Raw genomic sequence first — 23,837 nt, forward strand, 5'->3', positions numbered from 1 at the left:
AATGTGTTAAATACCACGGCGGCCTTGTTGTCTATTGGTAAACACGCTAGCTATCGATCGATAAGACCCCGACCCGAGTTCGATTCTTGAGTTGACAACCGGTGGATTTTGGCTTTGGCGAAAAATCGTTAGTAAGTTTCTCGTTACTTCGGATTACAATGGAATCATGTAAAAACTGCGTCCTTTAATTGAATTTGCGGTTCACTCGGGTAATTAAATATGTACCGTGTTTTGTAAGAAAGTAGGGAAGAAAGAAAACAAATGCTTATACAACAAAGTATAATTTATTTTTAATGCCTACCTCATTCATAATGTAAATGAATTATAACGTATTGAAATATTCATAACTCTAAATATATTTCGTGAGTTTACTCGTTTCATGCTATATAAAATATTCCAATAGGCGCATGCTGTAATAAAATTAATTAATAATATATTTTACTATTAAAAATTAAAACTAATAATTCTAAACCGCTTAATTTATCACAAGAATCCATTTTGTGCTCTCATAAGTAAATATGTACTATTCATGATCTACACTTATTTCATTATTGGTGTCTACCTATTATATAATTTTAATATTAGGAATCACTTTGTATAAAATTGTATATTTGTCCGTGAGTGTGGATTCAAGACTCATATTATTGCAAAGGCATAATACGCTTCGCTTGTGCAAAATTACGTTAGCTATATTTTATGTTTAGATATTATTTATATATAGATGAGATAAGCAGTACTCAAGGTTGATAAGTGAGATAACTAAATTAAAATGTGTACAATGGGTGGCACATGGCACTCGATACAAAACGGTTGACGTAAGCTATCCACAGAGTACCTGCAGCCGGCAGGCGACGCTGCCATTCGAGACTGCCTGTTAGCTTGCATTACACTAAACTCGTAAATGAATATGTTAGAAATAATGATATGTGATTATTTGTATATATAATTAAACTATTAAACATCAAAATAACAATAAATGTGAAATATCACATAATATTCGTAAAATATTTTATTTAATAAAATGTATAATATCTTTCAATAAAATGTGGTCCATATAACGCTATACCACTATATCTCTCCACCGCCATGTCCAGAACTCTGTGATTATGACATTAAAACGATATCTCACTCTCTCCCTATGTTAATGGCCACAAGTGTTTTAATTAATAACATTCAGTGAATTATCATTACAATCAATTTCACAACAGCATAATTCTCAAAATGTATCAAAACCGGCAGTATTCAATATTAGCAAAAATTTCAAAATGTAAAAGAACTAACAGGTCCTAATACCTACGCGTAAATTCTGCTTATGTGTAAAAGGCATTAAATACTGAGTTAAATACATGTGGCCGCTCACAATAGTAGAATGAGACAATAATATATGCCGAGGTTGGTCGACCTTATCCCCACGGTTATGTTAGACCGCTTCGGTTTTACCGGTGAGGCTGTAGGCACATGAAGTGTTGGGTTGGAGTGCGGTGGCGACGGGCGGGCGAGCCCCGCTGTTATTCGTTGAGGATGCAGGTGCGCATGAGCGCGTCCACGACGGAGTAGGGGTCGCAGTTGGACGCTGGCCGCCGGTCCTCCAGGTAGCCCTTCTTCTCCTCCGCCACCTGGCGCGGTATCCGGATGCTGCTGCCGCGGCTGGCTACGCCTGGACACAAACACGTACCTTTTACTATATTTTCTAACTAGCCTTTGTCCGCGGCTTCGCTCGCGTTAGAAAGAGACAAAACAAACCAACACCACCACAACCGGGGCAAACGACGCAACGGAGCCACGCTGTGACGTCACGTCATCGCCCAAATCAATTGTTTAATTTTATTTTTATTGTTCTCTTTATTTTCTCTCCTTTTTGTCACCTAAGTTTCGTGACGCATTGGTTTTACTGTATTGTCCTGTAAACATGTTTTTACTAATAAATAAATAGTAAAAAGTAGAAGTATGTCACTCTCCATCCCTTCAACTATCTCCACTTAAAAAATCACGGCATTTCGTTACTCCATTTTGCCGTGAAAGACGGACAAACAAACAGACACACACACTTTCCCATTTATAATATTAGTATGGATTTCCATCTTACAAGGCGTTACCGACGGTCAATCAGAGAGGATTACTGGATGCGATACGGTGCTCTTTAAAGCTTATCGCTTATCATTTATTTATAAGTTTATCCATTTTTATATGTTATTTAATAACATTTATTTATTTATAAGTACTTATAAATCAATGATTAAGGTTACGCAAATGAAAAATGAAACCATAAAATATGATAAGGTGAGGAACACGTGAACGTACCTGCGCTGAAGTCGTTAATACTGGCGGTTTCGTGGAGGCCTGTCAACCTTCTCTCGTTGTCCTTTCCTCCGCGGGGGTCGTACACCTTGATGTGCTTCATGTGTACTTTGGACAGCTTGTCTATCGCCTTCTCGATTTCGCTGCAAGCATAATACATTATGAGAGAGTGTTCTAGAGCTCGTTTAATACAAAATATAATCTAATTTATTTTTCACCACACCAACTAATAAAGGCATTCTTTGCTATTCGAAAACGGATAGCAAAATTGCATTTTATCTACAAGAGCGCAAAGTAATTTCATACAAATTTTAACTTGATGATTTGAGCTGGCTGGTAGAATTTACCCACAAATAATTATTTTGAATCATAAATATTGAATAGATTGCTAGATTTGATTTAGTTTGATGTTTATATTCAGTATTTTGTACGTGTTGGTGTGGTGAAAAAATGTGTGTTTCACTCGATGGCAAAGTTTGTTTAACCGCACGTGCCAATATTGATACCCGAGCAAGCGAAAGATTCCATTGTTGAACCGCGAGCGTAGCGAGTGGTTCAAAAAGTGGAATCTTGAGCGTTGCGAGGGTTTCAAGGCACGTAGGTTAAACAAACTTTGCCATCGAGTGAAACACACATTTTTTCACCACACCAACACGTACAAAATACTGAATATAACACAAAAATAACTTGGCCCCCTTGTAAAACAAATAACTATGGTTAACAAACATAGAACTGTAAATAAATACGCTTAATATCTTCTTTTCAAATTTTAGCATCAACAAAGGCAAAAAGAATAAGTACTCAGGTAGTGTATTTAGACTTACATAATGCCGTTCTCTTCTCTCATCTTTTTAGTAGAGAAGTTGGTGTGTGCTCCAGAGCCGTTCCAGTCTTGCACAGGCTTGGGGTCGAAGGTGACGATGACGCCGTACTCCTCGGCAAGCCGGTGCAGGATGTAGCGCGCCACCCACAGGTCGTCGGCCGCGCTCACGCCCACCGACGGGCCCACCTGGAACTCCCACTGCGACGGCATCACCTCCGCGTTCGTGCCAGAGATGGGTAAGCCGGCATACAAGCAGCATCTACATAAACAAATTTACAAAATATCCGTTAGAATCCATAGCTTGGCATTGCACTACTTGTAATTATGGAGGTTGAAGATACTATTGTAATTACCGGTAATGTGAATCGACGAGATCTCTAGCGAATACTTTGTTGGCGCCAACTCCGCAGTAGTAGGGGCCCTGGGGCGGCGGGCAGCCGCCGGGGGGCCAGCCGAAGGGCCTGAGGTCCGCGTCGAGGAGGATGTACTCCTGCTCGATGCCGAACCAGGGCTCCTCGTCCTTGCATTTGTCCGCGGCCTCCTGGCACTTGACGCGGTGGTTGGTCTCCGTGGGCTCCATGTTGTACTTGAAGGTGTCGCACATGACGAGCACGTGGTTGCCGCGGCGGAAGGGGTCCTTGTAGAGCGCGCGCGGCACCAGGAATGTGTCGGAGTTGTGCCCGTCCGACTGCCCCGTGGAGCTGCCATCGAAGTTCCAAACGGGCAAATCTGTAACGTATTAAACACCAGTTACAGTTAGGTACTTGTTTTTGCTATTGTGAAATATCTAGTTTATCATGCGCCCTTACCTACATCGATTACTGAAGCTATGCAAACATTCTAAAGTAGTTAAATAAATAGGCTCTGTGCCATTTAATATTCACTATCTAATCACTGATGTGATGTGATGATACTGACGATAACTTGATAATAAGGTTAATATTTATGCGATTTTATTAAACTATAGAAACGAATGTAAATATTCAGTACATATTTCGATTCATTCTGCTAATCTTATACCTAAATCAATTTACTTATTAGTATACCTAGATATTTTTCTAGCACGAAGGAAGTGACACTAGTGACTTCCTTCCGATATTTAGTTCATTGATAACTGACATTAATCATTATAATATAGCATTAATTATTGCCGTGGCACTGGATCTTGAGTAGTTTCATGTGCTCTGCCTACCCCGTTTAGGGAACATAGGCTTGAATTTAGGTGTATATAATATTAATATTTTATACAAATGTCATGTGTTTTAAAATAAATGGACAATAACAATATAATGAATCATATTTTAATAGTTTACATAAGTTCCTACATTATTATTCAAGATTTTAGAGGTTATTATTAGGGGTAATTATTAACCTTATGTAAGGCTATTTTATCGATAAAAGGATTGTCGGTGTTTTTATTTTGTCAAGCACTTACAACTTACAACTTGACGTTCGTGCTAGAAAAATATCTAGGTATACTTATTAGTTTTCTAAGTCTATTCAGTCCAGTAGGTACAAACCTATATTTTATGTACCTACCTATGCTCGTATATAAGTATAGATCTATGCTCAAATATAAGTAATGCACGATATTAGCAACCTACTCGTAAAAAAACTATATTCAACTGTATTCTATGTTCTACCATACATACTTAACTAACAGTCTGTCTACGAGTGTGAAGCACATTCAATATTAAATGAAGTGAATGAAACCTTTCAAATTCTCATCAAAGTTATCCCTATTGTCCCACTCCCGCAGCTTGCAACGGACTTGAAACACGTTCTCCAGATCTTTTGGTGGGGAGAACGGCAGATATTTCATGGTGTTTATCCAAGATGATGGACAAAAGTTATCCATCTCCCATTTCTTGTTTAGTTCTTGTAAAGTTCTAGTCAGCAAATCAACTGTGTAGAACACATGGGCATAATATAAATATGTCGCAATTTACAATAATACGCAGTTTTTGTTATTATCTATTGCTGACGTAAAATTAACGACGCAAATTATGTAAATTATTAAGAACACCATCCGCCGAAGACGAATAGGTATACAAAGACGATCAATATTATCTTTTATTACGGATATAAGTATGTAAAGAGTACAATATCACATAGATCACACTGTTCCAAGCAAAGGAATAAGAACAAAACTATCTAACAAAATAATAACATCAATAAGTATTGTGTCAAATTCCTAATAAAAAATTAGGAAATAATAGTTATATGTACCTACGAATAGGTGCACAATAGTTATTTGTTATACAAGGGGGCAAAGTTGTATTTTAACGCCGAGTGTGGAATTGAAAAACGAGCAAGTGAAAGGATTCTATAGTTGAACCACGAGCGAAGCGAGTGGTTCGAGAATAGAATCCTGAACTTGCGAGTTTTTTAACACACGAGAAGTAAAATACATTTGCACCCGAGTGTAACACAAAACTTTTCCCCTCACTATAGCGAGGAAACTACAACGCAAAAAATGAGTTTATCACTGCTTCCAGTAGTTCCACAGGTGGTAAATCATCTTTATTACTAGATTCACCTACTTTTATTAATTTTAAAGCAGTTAATTTGACTTTATTCAAGGTCATATTACTTTACCCACTAGTGGATAAAATGCGTTTTTACCCGCTGGTATTAAAGGACAAAACACGTGTTCCGAGTTAGTGAGGGGAAAAATATCTATAACAAAATTATCTTAAGATGTCTTTGTCTAGGGACTTGAAAAGACATAGGTATGTACTTATAAATTGTGTATTACTAGTAGATAAGTAGTTATATCGGGCATGCATTCCATTGCACGATAGATTGATGTCAAACACAACAGTAAAATTATATAGGTATCTCATCTCCTTATTTGATATAAGTAGGTACCCTAGAGAATCAACCCACTCTGATAGCCGATGGTCGTTTAGGCATAAACTGGCTCCTGGCGTCGTGGTCAGTTGTCGTAATTATCATAACGCCAATTACATAATATGTTGTTGTTTACCAACTATACAACCTAAGCTGTTGAAGGCCAAACATTTTATACCGGGAGTTCTAATTACAATTGTTAATGAGGATGTAATACAGCTCGTTAAACATAACGTAGGATATGTCGTAGGCCATAAATTTAAACGTGTTTAAAAATAATTTCTGTTTATGTAAAGAATTAAAGATTATTTATTGGGTACAAAATTATAAATAAAAACAATAATACTAATCATAATTTAAACCTTAATCTAAAAACAAATACCTAACTAAACTAAAAATATTAAAATGTAAATAAACATAAGAGCAAGTTCGGTTACACCACCTTGAATTATATATGTACCTATTGTGCAATTGGCGCGTTGCTCAAATGAACTTGTTGAAATGTTGTCAAACTAGTAGTCGACAAAGGAAAGCAGAACGCGCGATGTTTGTGTACTAACCTTTAGGTACTTTCGGTATGAAGTTCAAGGTGCGGTCCTTACACCGCAAGTGCTCGCCCGTGCCGTCGATCCAGATGTAGGTGGCGAGGATCTTGTCGGCCGGCAGCGGCAGGTCCTTGTACCGGTTCAGCAGGGTCTTGGAGAGCACCGCGTTCGGCGAGTTTGTCAGCACCGGCCCCGAAAGTATTTTGGGGTTATCTGTCCCGATAAAATAAATTATTACAATCGGCCTTGTCACACATTGCGGTTACTGAGACATTCATTACTCGTAGACTCGTACCACGTCGGCGATCGGTAACCACATTAGACGTAATAGCAGGCATAATTATGTAGTTAATAAAATCTTAAGCAAACGTGTCTAAACAAAGATTTAAAATAAGATATCTAAAGTGCTCATAAATAAAAATATACAATAACAAAAACAATTTAGACATTGACGTTTGTTAATGACAGAATATATGTGTCGCTTAACTTCAAACTTGGGTAAATCCATTCTGCTATAAGGTTGAATATATACAAAATATAATATTGATCTGAAAGGTAATCAACCTTATAGCAGAATGGATTTACCCAGGTTTGAGGTTAAGCGACACATATGAATTTTATCCAAATAGTTTGGTAGGTATGAGATAATCTCTGTCAGACAAGTCTGTCAGTAGATAAGAACAAAGAAAACTATATGCATCCTTTTCTTTAGGGTGCTAGAGAAAAGGATACCTATAGTTTTCTTTGTTCTTATTTACTGACAAACTTGTTTGACAAAGTATATGTGTTATGTTATGTGTATTGTATTAAAAAAAAAAACCGGCCAAGTGCGGTATTTTTTGTACATTTTCCTTCATAATTCTTTTTTTTTCACCAAGTACAAAAATAGTTTTCATATGTGAAATTTGAGTTCTTTCTAACGATACCCCACTTGACTTAGTATCTTGAAATTTAAAGTTTGCCCCCCTTTCATTTTGGCCATTTTCTACAATTAATATTAATAAATTTATAAAAATAATACTTTCAATGTGTAGAGGTAAACAATAATCATAAGTTTCATAATTATGGCAAATTTCAAATCGATAGCATAAGTAGTTCTCGAGATATTTAGGAATGTGACAGACAGACAGACGGACAGAGTCGCGCCATAAGGGCTTTATTGTATGGGCTTTGTCTGTCCCGTATTGGTTCTTGGTATTAACCTACATTTTTAAAGAGGCAAGGATTTATATAAGCACAGTATAAAAATTACCTTCTACTTTGCCGTCACCCATTTTGTTGTCCTTTAACTGTTCTGATTACAACCTGAAACAAAAAATAAAAAAAACTATTAGAATACTTAAGTAGGTAATAAAACCTTGATATTGCGTTAACAATACAACAATAATTTTAAATGATCATCATTATGCTATTATTAGCAAGATGTTTAACACTTTGATGATAATAATTGTATAGTTATTCTTAATAAGATTAACGCAAATTTCTTTTATTGTTTTAAACTCTGTTCAGAGGACGCTTCTAAGTAGAATCTCACATTATTGGTGGCATATTACTGATTACTGCGAACCATGTTCGAAGTTTTGTCCTTTCGAGTCTTTTGACATACATTAGCACGTAAGTGTGATAGGTGTTTCAGAGTGTTTTCTGTAACAAATTACTATTCCAATGTTGTCCCAAAAAACCTTATATTTAATACTTCAATAATTATACAGGAACCGAGTACAGTCGGTAGGCAAGTTGTTCGAAACTTATTTTATAATATTAATAAATTATACATAATTTTAATTTCCGACATCGTAGTGTCAAGAGTAACAAGTCTTCTCGAAGGCTCGAGTTACCAAACCATTTTGAAAGAGCCAGACCTCAGAGCCTAACATACTAAGCCAGACCATACACCTTTATCGCATCCCGCACACTACCTTGACATTTGAAAACTAAACTAGGTACCTAACTGTTTACATAATACATACTTTAGAAAACCCACCAAACTAGCAAAAGCTATAAGTAAATGTTTGGAAATATGTGTATCTTCAATAGTTACGTACTATAAGTTTTTTTAACCAGTGTGTAGAAGGCATACGATAAATAAATAACGTACGAGTACATAATAAGATTTATAACATGTAGCAGCACTCTGACTGCTTGTTTCAATTGCAACTTCGCGAATAGGTTTAATTTACAGGTAAGTACATAAATAGATATTCATCGTTGACAACCAACTCTCCTTGGAAATCTTGATTGTATATAATATTCTCTATTAATGTTTGTTTCTATGCGATAAATATTTTAATTAGTAGGTGTGATTAATTTATTTAAATAGTGTCATTGAATTGATGATGACCTACCTATTGAAAGATTTAAGTATATTAGTGTTATTCCTTTAACCAGAGACCAATGCCAAGTTCATATAGACATATAATGTAGTTGTAGACGTATGTAGGTACTTGTACTTACTCGTGCTCTAATACTACTCATTGTGCATTGGCTACGTGCTTGAAATATTTAAAATACCTGTATATTATAAAAGAAACAAAAACCCTTGACACCGTGTGGAAGCGACATTGGTTGGCAATTTGCCCTAAGTGTATGGTCGTAAGACTCGTAAGAGCTTCGATACTCAATTACGAGCCAACACAACAATAAGTAGCATTTTTATCACACCTACAGTCTGCAGCTAACGATATAGCTATGTGCCAACCTAACCTAAATTAAGTTATACTTCAAACTTCTTCTTAACTTGTATGAAATCATCAGTAAAACAGACTATGGTCTTGCGTTTTTGCGAACATTCGCGAACATTGCGAACGTTAATAGTTACTGCCATGTATTGTCTTGTACCTATCAGCAAACTGCATGCTAGAGGGATTCCCTGTATAGCAGGGATATTCGAGACATATGCAAGTAAACCTACGAAATATAAATAGGTAAGTAGGCAGCTACAGAGAACAAAATAAGTCATTAATATTATACCTATATATTTTTCGTTGTATTTGTAAGAATATATAAATACTTAGATACAGAATTATGAAAGCCGGCACTGAAGTTGAACATGCGTCTTTGATTAGTGAGGTAGTACACCGAGTTGTGTAGGTACACAAACAAATACCTACACATTTAATATCTTGAAAAAGTGGTGCCAACCAGTCTATACCAGATGTCGGTTGCTATGTTAACATATATTAGGTACACTGTAAGTGCTAAACTGTATGTAAATTGTAACATCTCCGCGTGTTACTAACAACAAAATCCTTCATTTACACATATTCAAAACGTGATACAATATTATGTAAGAATGGTCGTTTCTTCCTTTTTAACAGAAAAAATCGTAGGAATGGAAAATTTGTACATATATTTTCTTCCATCTGGTTTTAACATCTTCAACATCGCCTAAAAATAGCCTGATTTAAAAGTAGTATATTCTACAAAATGACGGTCATCTCTACCTATATTCCATAAGAGGGTGATTACTCGTAGTAGCAGGAATAAGACATGCAGTATACACGATATATTTAATCGGGTGGACCAGTGTAATCAGGAGAGGAGATGGCATGTTAGGCAATGTTAAGCTAAAGCAATTGCCACTATAAAGATGAATAATGTAGGTACTACTCAGGTAAAGATTAGACAAAGGTACTTATTAGATACTTAGTAAGTATGCATAGGTGCATATATGCATATGTTATTATGTTTAGATAAGTACCAATATCGTAGTAACAATACCGACATCTGCGGACTGTGTGGTTAGGGATTTCACCGCGTATTACTTATATTCGCCACCCTACATCTGTGTCAATACAATAAGTAATTATGCTATTGCTAAGCAAAATTATTTAATCAAAGGTGCCAGTTTATAACTGTTCTGTGTTATAAATAATTCTTGTATTGCAAAGCAACATACCAGTACTGAAATATTCTCAGCTAAACATATCGAAACAGATTTTAGCGCGCCGTAGGTTAGGTACATGGACGCAAGGCAACGTGACTGTAATTTGAACATAAAAGACTAGAACAATAAATTAACATGGTGTAGAACGCATGATGCATAACAAAAGATCCGGATCCGTGCCAGAGTGATTAGTGGCTAGCTGAGTGGCATCGTCGACATTGTTTATGGTATATCACGTATAATGTGCCTAGTAACTAGGTATTACTTAGGGCATCTCACTGTTTTAAAATGCACAGGTACTTACTAAATAACATGTTTATTTATGTTTTAGTTACAATATATACAGAAGAATTAACTTACTAAGTAATTATATCTTCACCTTCTCTAACTAGTCAAACGGTTTATGTTCAGTAATTTTGTTATATTTTGCATAAATAAGGCATCAGGCGCACTGAGTAAATTTATTCTTTGAAGTATATTTTTAAGTACTTACCTACTTTAACTATATTGTATATTTGTATTGTATAGGATTTGTACGTTTTTTATGAATACAGAATTAAGTGTAACAAAAAGATTAACAGCACTTGTTAAAATAGCCTTATATCGATTCGATTCGAGGGCATCGTCACGCCTTAAAATAAATATTAACCACAACGTGCGCCTGTAAATGATCAAGTCAGCTCTGACGTGCCGCATTCGTCGTGAGCACGTGCTCATTTGAGTCACCCCAGTGCCTTACAATGATCAGCCGCTACTGTTTATAAACAAAGAAAATCCTTTTCGGGACGTTCGCGCACCTTGTTCTTCGTTACGTTCTTCTTTAAATTTTTTTACTACGTAAGTATTATTTGTATGTACGAATAGGTGCACAAAGTAATTTTTTCAGAATAAGCATATACATACATAGTCACGCGTAGCGAAGCTGGAACGTTGATATGAACCGCAATACAAAGCAAAGTTTTCAAACACGAAACCGGTCATGCTTATAGAAAATTAATAATAACGACTAGATTGAAGTTCGTCGGTGATTCATCGACTAACAATTGTTAAGGTACATTCAAGGAAATGTTATAAGTAATAGCTATGTTATTGTCCTAAAAACAATGTTTATTATTGATTTTCTTTGTTTTTTGTGTTCCGACCAATCTGCATTCGATTGTGAACTGAACTAACTATTTACTAGTTTAGGTACTTACATAAAGGGTGACGAAAGGTTTACAACGTATTAGATTTACTCGATAGAACAAAATATTTAACAAATTAATAAATTTTTCAGTACAAACAAAGCGCACTAGTTATTTTTAATCAAATATTATAATGAAAGTACTTTGGTAGTGGTAAGTACATAATATTTAGGTACAGTCAAGTGCAAAAATACGTATCGATTTTATCCGCTCAAAAATATGTACCGAGACCTTATTCCACCGACATAAAGTGATATGGGACATATTTTTGATAAGTTGTACGCACCCATATTTTTACACTTGACTGTACTTACGAGTATTACATATGAAAATAGTTAGAACTACCCACTGAACAAGTAAGTTCATGCAATAAAATTTAGGTAACGTCAACTGTAAAAAAGGTGTCATCGTCATTTTTAGACAAATCATGTACATATTTTTCCTATTTAGGTGTCTATACAATTATACATACAATATTGTATTTGAATATGTATTGGATATATTTATTATACACCTATATTTATTTTCAGCTACATATGTAAGAAGGTGAAGGTTATTTCCATATCTGCTTTAATTAGAATGTGTAGGCACTAGGCAGGCGGAAGATTAAATAAAGTTTATTTTGGTCTAAGATCACAACACAACGCATGAAAGAACCCTGAATGTGAACTTCAGAACGTGCAACAATGACGGAGTAGACTGCCAAGGAACTTTTTTATCGGTACATTGCACTTCACCTTTACATAAACAATATCATCGCACTTGACACAGACGATAAGTAATACCTAACTTAATGACTGCTGCATCGGAGCATGTGTGTTTTTGTACTGATCGAGATCACCACATCTCGGTCACTGGCGGTCAAATATATGAAATAAGCGCGTTCCTAGCACACATTCTAAGCTCGTGTAGATGAACGCGTACCATGCTTGTGTGAGTGAGATATGACAGGTCGACTGTTCGTGTTTTTGACATGCGGTAACTGTGAGGTAACCGAGAGGGGGTGGGCGGCACTTTCAGCGGGGAGCGGTAGTGGCCATACTGTACGATAGTACCTACTCTTTATTATACTGTGTCTGTACCTTTGATATACGGTTTGTCAAAAAGTAAGTAATTAAATAGTGACCTTGAAGGTTTTTTTATTGCGCAAAGACATTTACTATGGAAACACTTGTTTTAAATCTGTAAGTAAGTGCTATTGAAACTAAAAATAATTAAATGATACTGCTCGAACAATATTGAGACGATTTATGTAAAAATCAAAATCAAGTCTATAAAAGTAAAATATAAATTATAATATTTATTAGTGTTTACCTAATTTGAATGTATAATTAGTAATGACCATGGTAACCAATATTGTGTTCATAAATAAAAGAAACTCTGGAACGAGAAGCATAGTACAGAAACGTGGCAGTCCAAATGCCTTGTGTCATATAAATAATTAAAATATTTTCTTTGATTACATTTCGCTTTGTGCGGCACATTTATATAGTTAATAGGTATGTATATATTTTCATTCTCTCATTGGTTCCACTGATCCTAGCTCTTGTTAATTGACTTGTACTATTGTTGGGCTTTTGACGGGCTTGAGTAATCATGGATTTATCAGCCTGTAGCGGCGTGCGTCGTCGTCTTTGTTAGGTCATTATTGGCTTGCGCCCTGCACGCGTTTACCAGATTTTTCCGTATTATTGTCACTGTTAAGTATCAACGATAAACGGAACAGACATATTTCATTCAGTCATGAATAATGATCCTTCGTGGATATCAGCTGCGGTTTGTTGGTGGGTTGAGGAATGGCAACCACCGTAACATGTAAAAAAAAAATACTCCAGCCATCGTCCCTGTGTGTTGCCGGTTGTATGGTGGTGGGAAGGCCGTGAGCTGGTTGCATCGAATCATCGATTAATCAAACCTGGATGAAAAGGTTCCTTTTTTTATTCAATCAAATATCATACACAAAATAAAAAGTGTAGTAGGTCTGGTCTGTAAGGTTATTTACCTAGTTAATGTTAACTTGTCTTTATTTCATTTCATGTTGATTACTATTGTCGAGTATTTATTGTCTGTGCTTGGTTACTAAAATGTCAATTAAGTAAAAGTCGTTATTTTCCCTAAATGATTCCTCACTGTATTTATGGTAACTATGTCATTATTTTTTAAATTTCTTTCTTAATAACACCTGAATACAGTCATTAGGTTGTATTGATAAGCTGCGTTTATTGTCCGCGGCTGGTCCAAATCCATTAGTGATAAGAGGTAGGTAGGTAGGTACCTCTGCGGGTACTCGTAATGGGAGCGATTAACTAGTTAGCGATGATGTCGCAAGCGGCGCCGGCGGTCGCGGAATAAGGTCATATGACCAACGGAGGCTAAGCTAAGCTAGTAGGTACATTTCTTTACAAGTACTTTACTCGTTCATAATTATTCACTTACTCCTATAGCTCCATAATTATGTTTGCTTGTTTGGGTCTTTGTCTTTCTAGGTTAAGCTTTTTATAAAAGAAACGTATACCAATGGTAAAAGTGGATGTTTAATTGATCCTTGAACCAAAAAACCCGTAGCATTATTTTCTTTTAGGTTATTTATTTTATTATGTTTGTAAATTTATGTTCTTTATAATTGTAGTGTGATATATTTGTAAATATATCACCATCCATACCATATTCCTTCTTGAGTAGTTGCTGGAAATATGATGTAGGTAAAGTACTTAACTAAGGGCGTAATTACGTAATTACTGAAATTTAGGAATAAAACTAAAAAAAAGTACCTATCAAGCCACGATGTTTGGTTCATACGCGATGGAGACACGGGGAAATTCATGTTTTTCAAATATTATGTTTAAAATATATCAATGTAGAATTTTGTGAGCAGGTACTTAATGCTTTTTTTATTCAAAGGTTGGAATATACATTTTTATGTATAAAAATCGCTTGATGGAAACTGTTTTAGTTTTGTAAAGTTGACCCCAATAATCTGAGTTCTGTATTAGGTACCTACTTTACCTACTGTCCAGTCCTCACAATCACTCGTAACTAAAAAAACTGTTTGTTTTGTGAATATTTAGGTAGGAACTCTCAATGTTTAATTATTTCCTTATTGAATGCTTGCTGGAAGTAATTGGGATCACGCTTTATTAAAAAATAATGACATTGAACAAACCTAAAGAAATATACCCAAATGTAATTGTCTAATAAATTAAATGATATTATTTATTACCGAAAGTTTCGACGTAGCAACTAATTTCTAATTATTTTAAGAATAAATAGGAGACAGATCGCTAACTTACTTAATAATAATATATGGACAATAATGCTAAATAAATATGTCCATAAATCCACGAAGAAACTATTCGACATTTGACAGTTTTTTCATGAACTTAATTAATTTTTGCTTAAGTACGAGTATGTACAGTGGAGTTTATAAATATCTGTACATTTCTTCACCTTAACCCGTAGCACAGTATAATAATAAAGAGTACTATCGTACAGTATGGCCACTACCGCTCCCCGCTGAAAGTGCCGCCCACCCCCTCTCGGTTACCTCACAGTTACCGCATGTCAAATACGCGAACAGTCGACCTGTCATATCTCACTCACACAAGCATGGTACGCGTTCACCTACACGAGCTTAGAATGTGTGCTAGGATCGCGCTTCTTTCATATATTTGACCGCCAGTGACCGAGATGTGCCCGTAGCAATAAGGTGAAGAAATGTACACATATTTATGAACTTGACTGTACCTATGTAAGTACCTATGTAATAATTGACTTTTCGTTTATCCTGTGTATTTGTGGTGGGTCCGTCCCCGAGATGATACTTACAGAGATAGTGCAAGTAGGCCAGTTTACTGGAAATAGATTATTATGTCCGTCTGAGCGTATCGAGTAGACTTTGTTTACAATTGATACAGGCTTATCAGTAACACCAACACGCTCCACACTCATCATAGATACAATAATCATGAGTAACCTCAATTTATATTACACGTTTAGTAGACTTAATATATTAATGATTTTCCTATTAATAAATACTATAAATTAATACTTTAGATTTCACATCTCATAACATAAATTTGCCAACGCTAATGATTTACTTGGCTGAGATACAAGAAACTGGCAAACTAGAGATGGTAGAGTTGTCGTCAAAAAGTGACAGCGTAAGAAATTATAATTCAGTGTAAGAATATTTTACAAGCGGAACATACATTGTTCTTATAGAGGTATATGAATGCGTTGCATGTTACACAACACGAACTTGTGAAAACTGTGAAGTGTTCTGGGATGTTGTATTTTAGATTTAAAAAGTCTTACGTCAATTTAATGGGCGCAGATTCGGGCTAGCGACGGAAATTTATGAAATCTATAAATAGTCGAAAACGTTTGATAGGGAATATTTTGGCCACGAGCGAGCCGCGTGGCGCGCGTGGTGACCGACACACCGCTTCACATTCGTGTTCTGGTACTAAATAAACAATGAAAGAAGTGTACTGAACCTGAACTCCAACCGTCCGTCCTTATCACGGCACGGGCGCGTGCGCCGCCCCCGTTTAATAACCTCATTCAATTACAATTAACTTCAATCTGTATTTCAGCGTAACGCATTTTTTACTAAACTAAAACTGGAAGTCTCCTACCCTAGCGAAGAAGAATACTCCTTTACTTCATTTAATCTAGTTCCTGTAACCTGCCTAAAACACGTTTAAGGATAGCTCATACTAAAACGGATCGAAGTGACTAACAATGCCAATTTCTATACATGGTGTCACGTAATATTATGTTATGTTCCTACCTGGTAGCTCATCAGGAAAAAACAATAACAAAATGATAAATATACATTGTCGATAGGTATTGTTCTGGTACCTTTTTTACATTTTCCTCATTTATCCTAATGTGTTGGTTCTCAAGATCATAACATTCGAAATACGAACAATACGAAAGCATTTATTTAATACCGAGATTACCGAGGAGGTTTGAGGGATTTGTACATTTTGAGGATCCGGTCACTTAGGGCCACTTTCATTTTTAGGCCAAGTTTTATGATCGGCCACTTCCCCGATAGGCCACTTCCTTTAAGGGCCACTTAGTGACAACGTTCTCCGAAGGGCCACTTTTATCTAAAGGCCACTTCTTCTTATGGCCAATACCTTTAACGGCCTGTTCCTCTTATGGCCACTTCCTCTCATGGCCTTTTCCTATGATGGCTACTTCCTCAAACGGCCTGTTACTCTTATGGCCACTTCCTCTCATGGCCTTTTCCTCTGATGGCCACTTCCTCAAACGGCCTGTTCCTCTTATGCCCACTTTCTCTAATAGGAACTTATGTATCTGACAACCTTCCTCGTAAACGCATTCTCAACAGGCTTTTTAATGACCACCACCACTAAAACTCTTTATCATAAAAAAAATAAAACTGCCTTCCTGCCTATGGTTATCTGCGTATGGTTAGGTGGGGCAAACAGGCAATAGCAAGGCGAGGAACAGGGCTGGTACCGACTACAAAAATAATTGATTTCTTTACAATTTGGATGTTTAGATTATTGCAATCGGATAAGAAATCTGAATAAGAAATTTGAGGAGTTCCTTTCTGACCATCATCAGCAGTTCCACTGCACCAAATGTCACTGTTCCGTACGTAAATGCATGCTTTTCCTTTAAAAAAACAAAAATCGCCATATGTATGCCTTTCAGATTTGAGGAGTTCCCTCGATTTCTCCAGGATCCCATCATGAGCACTGGGTCCTGAGAAAAATGGGACCAATCTGTAGGTATGCATATACATTCAATCAAAAAATTTTTTTCAAAATCGGTCCAATAACGACGGAGATATCATAGAACACACATTAAAAAAAAATAAAAATAAAAAACATACAGATGAATTGAGAACCGTCCTTCCTTGAGAGATTTGAGGCGGCGGTTAAAAAGTAGCCAATCGGGGAATAGGACAAACTAGTAAATGTTGTAGTGGCCGATCGAGGAATTAGACAAACTGGTAATTTTAACGATGTTCGTTCCGGAAATGGGTGGCCCCACAAAGAATTTTCACAGTGGCCATTCGGAGAACTGGACGTAGAAAGAATTCCAACAGTGGTCTATCGGGGAAATGGTCGGACAAGGAAATGGCCGAACCAAGAAATGGCCCATATAGGAATTTGCATGGTGGTCGTTCGGGGAATGGGGCCAACAAAGAATTTTCACAGTGGCCGTTCCAAGAACTAGACGTAGAAAGAATTCCACCAGTGGTCTATCGGGGAAATGGTCGGACAAGGAAACGGCCGAACTAAGAAATGGCCCATATATGAATTTGCATGGTGGTCGTTCGGGGAAGTGGCCGTAGGTGACCGGATCCCATTTTGACAGTCGTGGAAGATACGCGTTCACTACTAACTACGCATGATTCTATGAAACGAAACACTTTTCTTTGATAGTGACCTAGTTTATACATACATACAATGTAGATATGTATATATAAATTAGTTTCTTGGTAGTTACGTAAGCTATTTTCTTAATACCTATTTATTATCAAAACTAATCGGTGTTTTGGTTCCGTGAAAATTAACATCATTGCTATTATACTTGTGAATGAATGTATACCGAAATAATTAGGGTGCATTGGGGTAAATTCGAAAGTCGCCTAACTTCGAAAGTCGCATAAAAATCACCATTATTTCCATCATGTCAAGATTCCCCTTTCGAAATTACCCGAGTATGTCTATGCTTCGAAATTACCCCAATGCACCCTACTTAATTAATATCAAATACTAATAATTACATAACTAAAGACACATTAACTAACGCGACAAATATGGCTGACCTAATTTGAAAATTGCTGTCGACTGTGTCGACTTAAGTGTGACTTACCCTTAAGTGTTACTTATAACATTCCCTTTTAACTTTCACTGACATTGTAGGCACCACCGGTGCGTTGCGTTGTCCATATTACAAGCTTAAAAATGTATAGTATAGGTATTAATGTACGATATATGTATATTATTATAATTACTAGGAAGTTCATACATCATATAATAGCTTTTTCAGTACAGACGATGTTTTTTTTACGCACTAGTGCGAGAAGTGGTTCATTATATGCCAGGTCGAAACTTCGGAGGCTCATCTGTACTGAAAAACGTTCACGATACACGTGCGAAAAGGAAATTCGTAACTCGTGTCGATTTAAAACAATCCCTTCGGTCGTGTTTTAATTTATCGCCACTCGTTTCGAACTTCCTTTTTTACGCACTTGTATCATAATGTACTATTGAATGTCACTATGATTCACAAGGCTCACAATTTTATTATTACGGGTGAACTTATCGCATGTCAACAAAAGACACGCTAAAGTACTCAACAGAGGATTTCATCAAGCTGTTAAAGTTTCTGATGGGATGGTATCTGAGATTATGGGTTTAATCATATTAAAATCATAGGTTTTTCACAAACGCCCATAATAATAAAATGTAATTGTAAACAATGATTGTTAAAATATTATCACGCTTGGATGCGTTGAACAGCTGATTGCGAGTAGGTACTAGCGTATTGAACCGAATGTTGCGTCAGCTGGAAGATACCGAATTAATAGAAATAAATGTAAACAGCTTTGTTCGGTGGATAACGAACGGCCTTTTCCACAAACAGTGTGACCCGTAAAACAGATACCTACTATATGTACAAGCGTACCTTAGGCTCAGGGTTTCATGAATGAAACAGTTGCTGTTGACGAATTATAATTTGTATTAAAAAAATATGTACATTTTTAATTTTATATACATCCGCCAACTTGCTTATCGCACTACTTGTTATAAAAATATATATTTATTAGGGCGGGTCAGTGATGTTGGTGCCGGTTAAGATTAGTAACTACAGCAATAGGGTAGAGGCTCTAGGACCCTTAAATTTTACCTTTTTTTTTTCAATTCCTAGATTATATGGGTAATTTAGAAACGACTAACCGTAATTGGTATAATATATGGACCGGCCAAATACTTATATTTAAGATGTAAGTCGTTAGTCATCTTCCTTGCGTCATCCCGGTCTATGTGCCAAGGATTATGGGAAACTGAGGTCTGTTTGGAAACTAAATGACAAAAACGGGCACTGGTTTTATTTAAGTCATCCATCACAGGTTAGATTTTCTGTGTACATATAATGGAGTAGATAAGTCGTGATGATAAATGATTCAATGTTTGAAAATTGACCATCTAAACTTTTTGGTACCACACCAACCACATTTAATTTGACAAAGACCAAATATGCAGTCGCCGTTTTATGTCAATTCCTATAGGGTTAAGTTTCCAAACGGTTCCTGAGCTTCCTACGGGAAAAAAACTGATATGATTCAAATGATCGTTCTAAATGATTTCATGTCATGAAATAGTCATGTCATGTTAATGAGTAAATAAAAATCAGTTACTTATTTGTTTTTCAAGGGGGCAAGGCAAAGTTGTTGTTCAACCGCATGTGCTAATATTGATACCCTAGCAAGTGAAAAGATACTGAACCACGAGCCTAGCGAAAAGGTGTAATTTTTAATTTAATTATATTTATATTTTTTATTTAGTTTAATTTTGAGCGTTGAGGGTTTAAACAAATTTTGCCACCGCACCGATTGAAACACAAAATTTCTACTGTAAATCATTAGACTATTTTTTTTTATAATTCAACAGTTTCAACACCATCTTCAGGTTCATCCAGCTTAGGACAGAAAATTAAAATTAGTATGAAATTACTTTGCACTCTAGTGGATAAAATGCAACTTTCTCATCCGTTTCCAAAGAATCAGTGAATATTAAATATTACAGGACATTCTTACACAGATTGGCTTAGAAGAAGGCTTGTTGTGGATCATTATACAACAATGTACCTACATACGAGTATAAAAAGATCTTATAAGGGAATTTGACGTATGTATAGGTACAATACATAGAAATCCATGACAGGAACAAATATCAGTGGTTATCGGTATCACACAAATAAATGCTCTTACCGGGATTCGAACTCAAGACCGCCGACTTTAAGTCGGCAGCGCAGGGTCACTAAGGCCAGTCCGGTCGTCATGTTCTCATGTTATTTTCAAGTGTAAAACATAAAATATTTGTAACGTTTTCATCCTTGATAACGATTGACTATAAACTAAGAAGTATTGTGACAATATAAGGAATAGTTATTTTCCCCTCACTAGCTCGGAAACACGTGTTTTGTCCTTTAATACCAGCGGGTAAAAACGCATTTTATCCACTAGTGGGTAAAGTAATTTGACCTTGAATAAAGTCAAATTAACTGCTTTGAAACTGATAAAAGTAGGTGAATCCAGTAATAAAGATGATTTACCACCTGTGGAACTACTGGAAGCAGTGACGTAGTTTCCTCGCTATAGTGAGGGGAAAAATGCGTTTGTCACTGCTTCCAGTAGTTCCACAGGTGGTAAATCATCTTCATTACTAGATTCGCCTCCTTTTATGAATTTTAAAGCAGTTAATTTGACTGATATTCAAAGTCAAATTACTTTATTCACTAGTGGATAAAATGCGTTTTTACCCGCTGGCATTAAAGGATAAAACACGTGTTTCCGAGCTACAGGGGAAAAAATCTTTTTACGTCTTTCTATTGTATATATGTTTGACCAATAAGTAAATTAATATAGCGTTTATTAATCGTACTTAATCGTAGTACGTAGTACGAGTACGTACGTAGTTTGCGTAGTAACGTGACACAATCAAGTATAATGGGACACGATTTCCTATATCCTATCGATTTGTTGACTATATGTTGTATATGTATGTGCTTAGAACCAAATAATACATTTTGTAGATAAGTAGTGGCGCACTATGTATATGTACACGAGACTAATTTAAAGTAAAATATCTCCATTAGGAAGGATACTAGTAGCAAGCTAGTTTTAGGTATACTACACTTAAAAGAAAATGACTTACGAAAACAAATATCGTGTAGACCAATATGGTGCGATGAGAATCGGCGATTAAACTTATATTAGTTAGCGTTTAGTCATATTTACGCACAAACGATGAATAAAACTCTTACCGAAAATGACTGTCTTTTAAATCAGTACTTTTCCTTATTTCGCAAAGCAGTGGTATCTTAAGGATTGGTGTGTGTATGGAGAATAAAATTAGAAATGCATGAATTGGCGAGGCGTCGGGCCGGAATTGGGTGACGGGTGGTGGCATATAAGTATTCCGCAGTTTAATTTGTTGCAATTCGCGCTGCAGCGGCCCGAGACGAGGCGAGTGCACCCGGCCTGCACGTGTTAAGGCCGTCGGGGAGTTTCCACACCCGACTTGGTTGCCGCCACACCAATATATGCGAGCACCCGACACTCCCGCTCCGGAATGCCCCAAGCTCGTGATGATTTACCGCCCTGCAATTATTATTGTATTTGTTTACAGTACCTTAACTTGAGTTCTTCGTTGATGTTTCTCTCGCGCAAAAAGCGATCGTATCGTGTATGCTTCGCTCCGAGCGTGCGCGCGTTCTGTTCGATCGCTGAGCACTTACGGATTGACTGGTCGTCGTCCGAAGCGCCGCTGAATATATGCGCGCGCATCTCCGCGCGCTTGCGCCGTGGTGGGAGTACCTCGTTACGTACGTACTCGGCACTTCATTCATTGCAGTTAATGCCTTCTGGCTCGGGACCGGGAGGGTACGGGAAGCGTAACCCACCGGTCCCATAGTTACGGTTGACATGCTCAAATTACACGCTAGCGCGAGGTCACTTCGTCCTGTTTGCACCCGGTTTGTTTATGTGCTTTAACAATTGAAAAAGGAGCATATACTAACTCTGTCTCTTCATTTTTAAACCTTTGTTTATCTTCCTCTTTTAGTTTAATAACAACGTACTTACCACCTAAGTACCGTGGTCATTAACTACAGCAGCCACCCTCGCAACCAGGTCCCTTCCATGCCACCCATTACGATTACGATTCTTATTTTTAACCGCCGCCCATATCTCAAGGAAGGGGGTTCTCAATTATTCGTTGGTATATTTTTTATGTTTGTTATTCGATCCCCGCCGTTACTGAACCAATATTAAAAATTGTTTTTGATTGAATGTATGTATATAAATATAAATATTGGGGGACACCTTACACAGATCAACCCAACCTCAAACTAAGCAAAGCTTGTACTATGGGTGCTAGCTCATCGCACAAATAAATGCCCTTTCCGGGATTCGAACCCGGGACCGCGGCTTAGCAGGCAGGGTCACTACGTGCTAGGCCAAACCGGTCGTCATACATACAGATTAGTCCCATTTTAATCAGAACCCAGTTCTGATGATGGGATCCTGGAGAACGATTGAACGTGATACGGAGTGTACAATCCTGACGAATTCCTCATAATTAGCGGCTACGGGTAGCAGAGGGCGTAGCATTTTGTCTATGTTCGCAGTGTATTTAGGCCAATCGGCTTTCGCAAAATTAAAACGCCGTCGGAACGGGACTTTGATGGGCTTCACAACTGCTTGGATCCGGCACATTATGGGTCTGTGTTGCGTTCTGGGGATTGGAGTGCAGACAGTTTTGGAGCACTGCGAGCTAATGCTTTCGCCAACGAAGATGAGGTCAGGATTGTAGCTACGTCGCCAGCGACTGCTGTTACACGATCCCGGTAGTTTGGGGTTGTGAAGAAGAACGAGGCCGTTTGCCTCAGCCCACGCTTCAACCGCCTCGCCGTCGCAGTTTGTTTCACGGTAGCCCCATGTGGTATGATGGCTGTTGAAGTCACCGACAACTAGTTTGGCCTGGCAGTTAGTCTTGCCTCCGAGAGCCCAGGGCTGAAATGGTTGAGTGGGCGGTTTGTACACGGATGTAATTGTGCACGAGCCGATATCTACTGTGATGACTTCCATTGTGTTCTGACATACCGAAGAAGAAGAGACCACAAGTTCTGGTTTGGCAAAGATGGCGCTACCATGTTTCGGGTGTGGTATTTCTGCTACCAAAGTCAGTCCGGGTATTTGCGGCCTAGTTTGGCCTGAGTCGCGATGGGTTTCCTGGACGCATAGGATATGGCATTGCGTCTCGCGGCACAATTCCGAGAGGAGTAGTGCTTTGTCCTGTGAAAAGCCCTCTATATTGATAGAGATGACCGTCAATGCTGGCTCTGAGAAGTGCCGTTGATCGCATGTATTTCGTTGATCGCATGTATAATTTGGTGGAACCATCGTGGTGAAAGGATTAGCCGCTCGGTAAATGAATACCGAACGTTGCCCAGGGTACGCCAGACGCTATGTT

General features: G+C 37.2%; 1 protein-coding gene across 1 annotated transcript; it reads right to left on the reverse strand.

The window, feature by feature from the left end:
- Positions 1 to 265: 265 nt before the first annotated feature.
- LOC125240952 (glutamine synthetase 2 cytoplasmic-like) lies at positions 266 to 22,132 on the reverse strand. Its single transcript, XM_048149161.1, has 7 exons — positions 21,996 to 22,132; positions 7,772 to 7,824; positions 6,535 to 6,732; positions 3,475 to 3,850; positions 3,123 to 3,380; positions 2,302 to 2,441; positions 266 to 1,657 (listed from the first exon to the last, which is right to left on the reverse strand). The coding sequence occupies exons 2-7, from the start codon at positions 7,791 to 7,793 to the stop codon at positions 1,509 to 1,511; spliced, it is 1,143 nt and encodes a 380-aa protein (XP_048005118.1). The 5' UTR covers positions 7,794 to 7,824; positions 21,996 to 22,132; the 3' UTR covers positions 266 to 1,508.
- Positions 22,133 to 23,837: the final 1,705 nt, after the last annotated feature.

Source organism: Leguminivora glycinivorella, chromosome Z, assembly GCF_023078275.1.
Source record: "Leguminivora glycinivorella isolate SPB_JAAS2020 chromosome Z, LegGlyc_1.1, whole genome shotgun sequence".
Classification (NCBI taxonomy): domain Eukaryota; kingdom Metazoa; phylum Arthropoda; class Insecta; order Lepidoptera; family Tortricidae; genus Leguminivora; species Leguminivora glycinivorella.

Excerpts from the sequence above, each read along its gene's own strand:
- LOC125240952 (XM_048149161.1), bottom strand. The coding sequence starts at position 7,793 with ATGGGTGACGGCAAAGTAGAAG. Across the intron at positions 2,442-3,122 it reads AGAGAAGAGAACGGCATTAT|CGAAATCGAGAAGGCGATAG; the intron begins GTAAGTCTAAAT and ends TTATGCTTGCAG. Across the intron at positions 1,658-2,301 it reads TATTAACGACTTCAGCGCAG|GCGTAGCCAGCCGCGGCAGC; the intron begins GTACGTTCACGT and ends GTTTGTGTCCAG.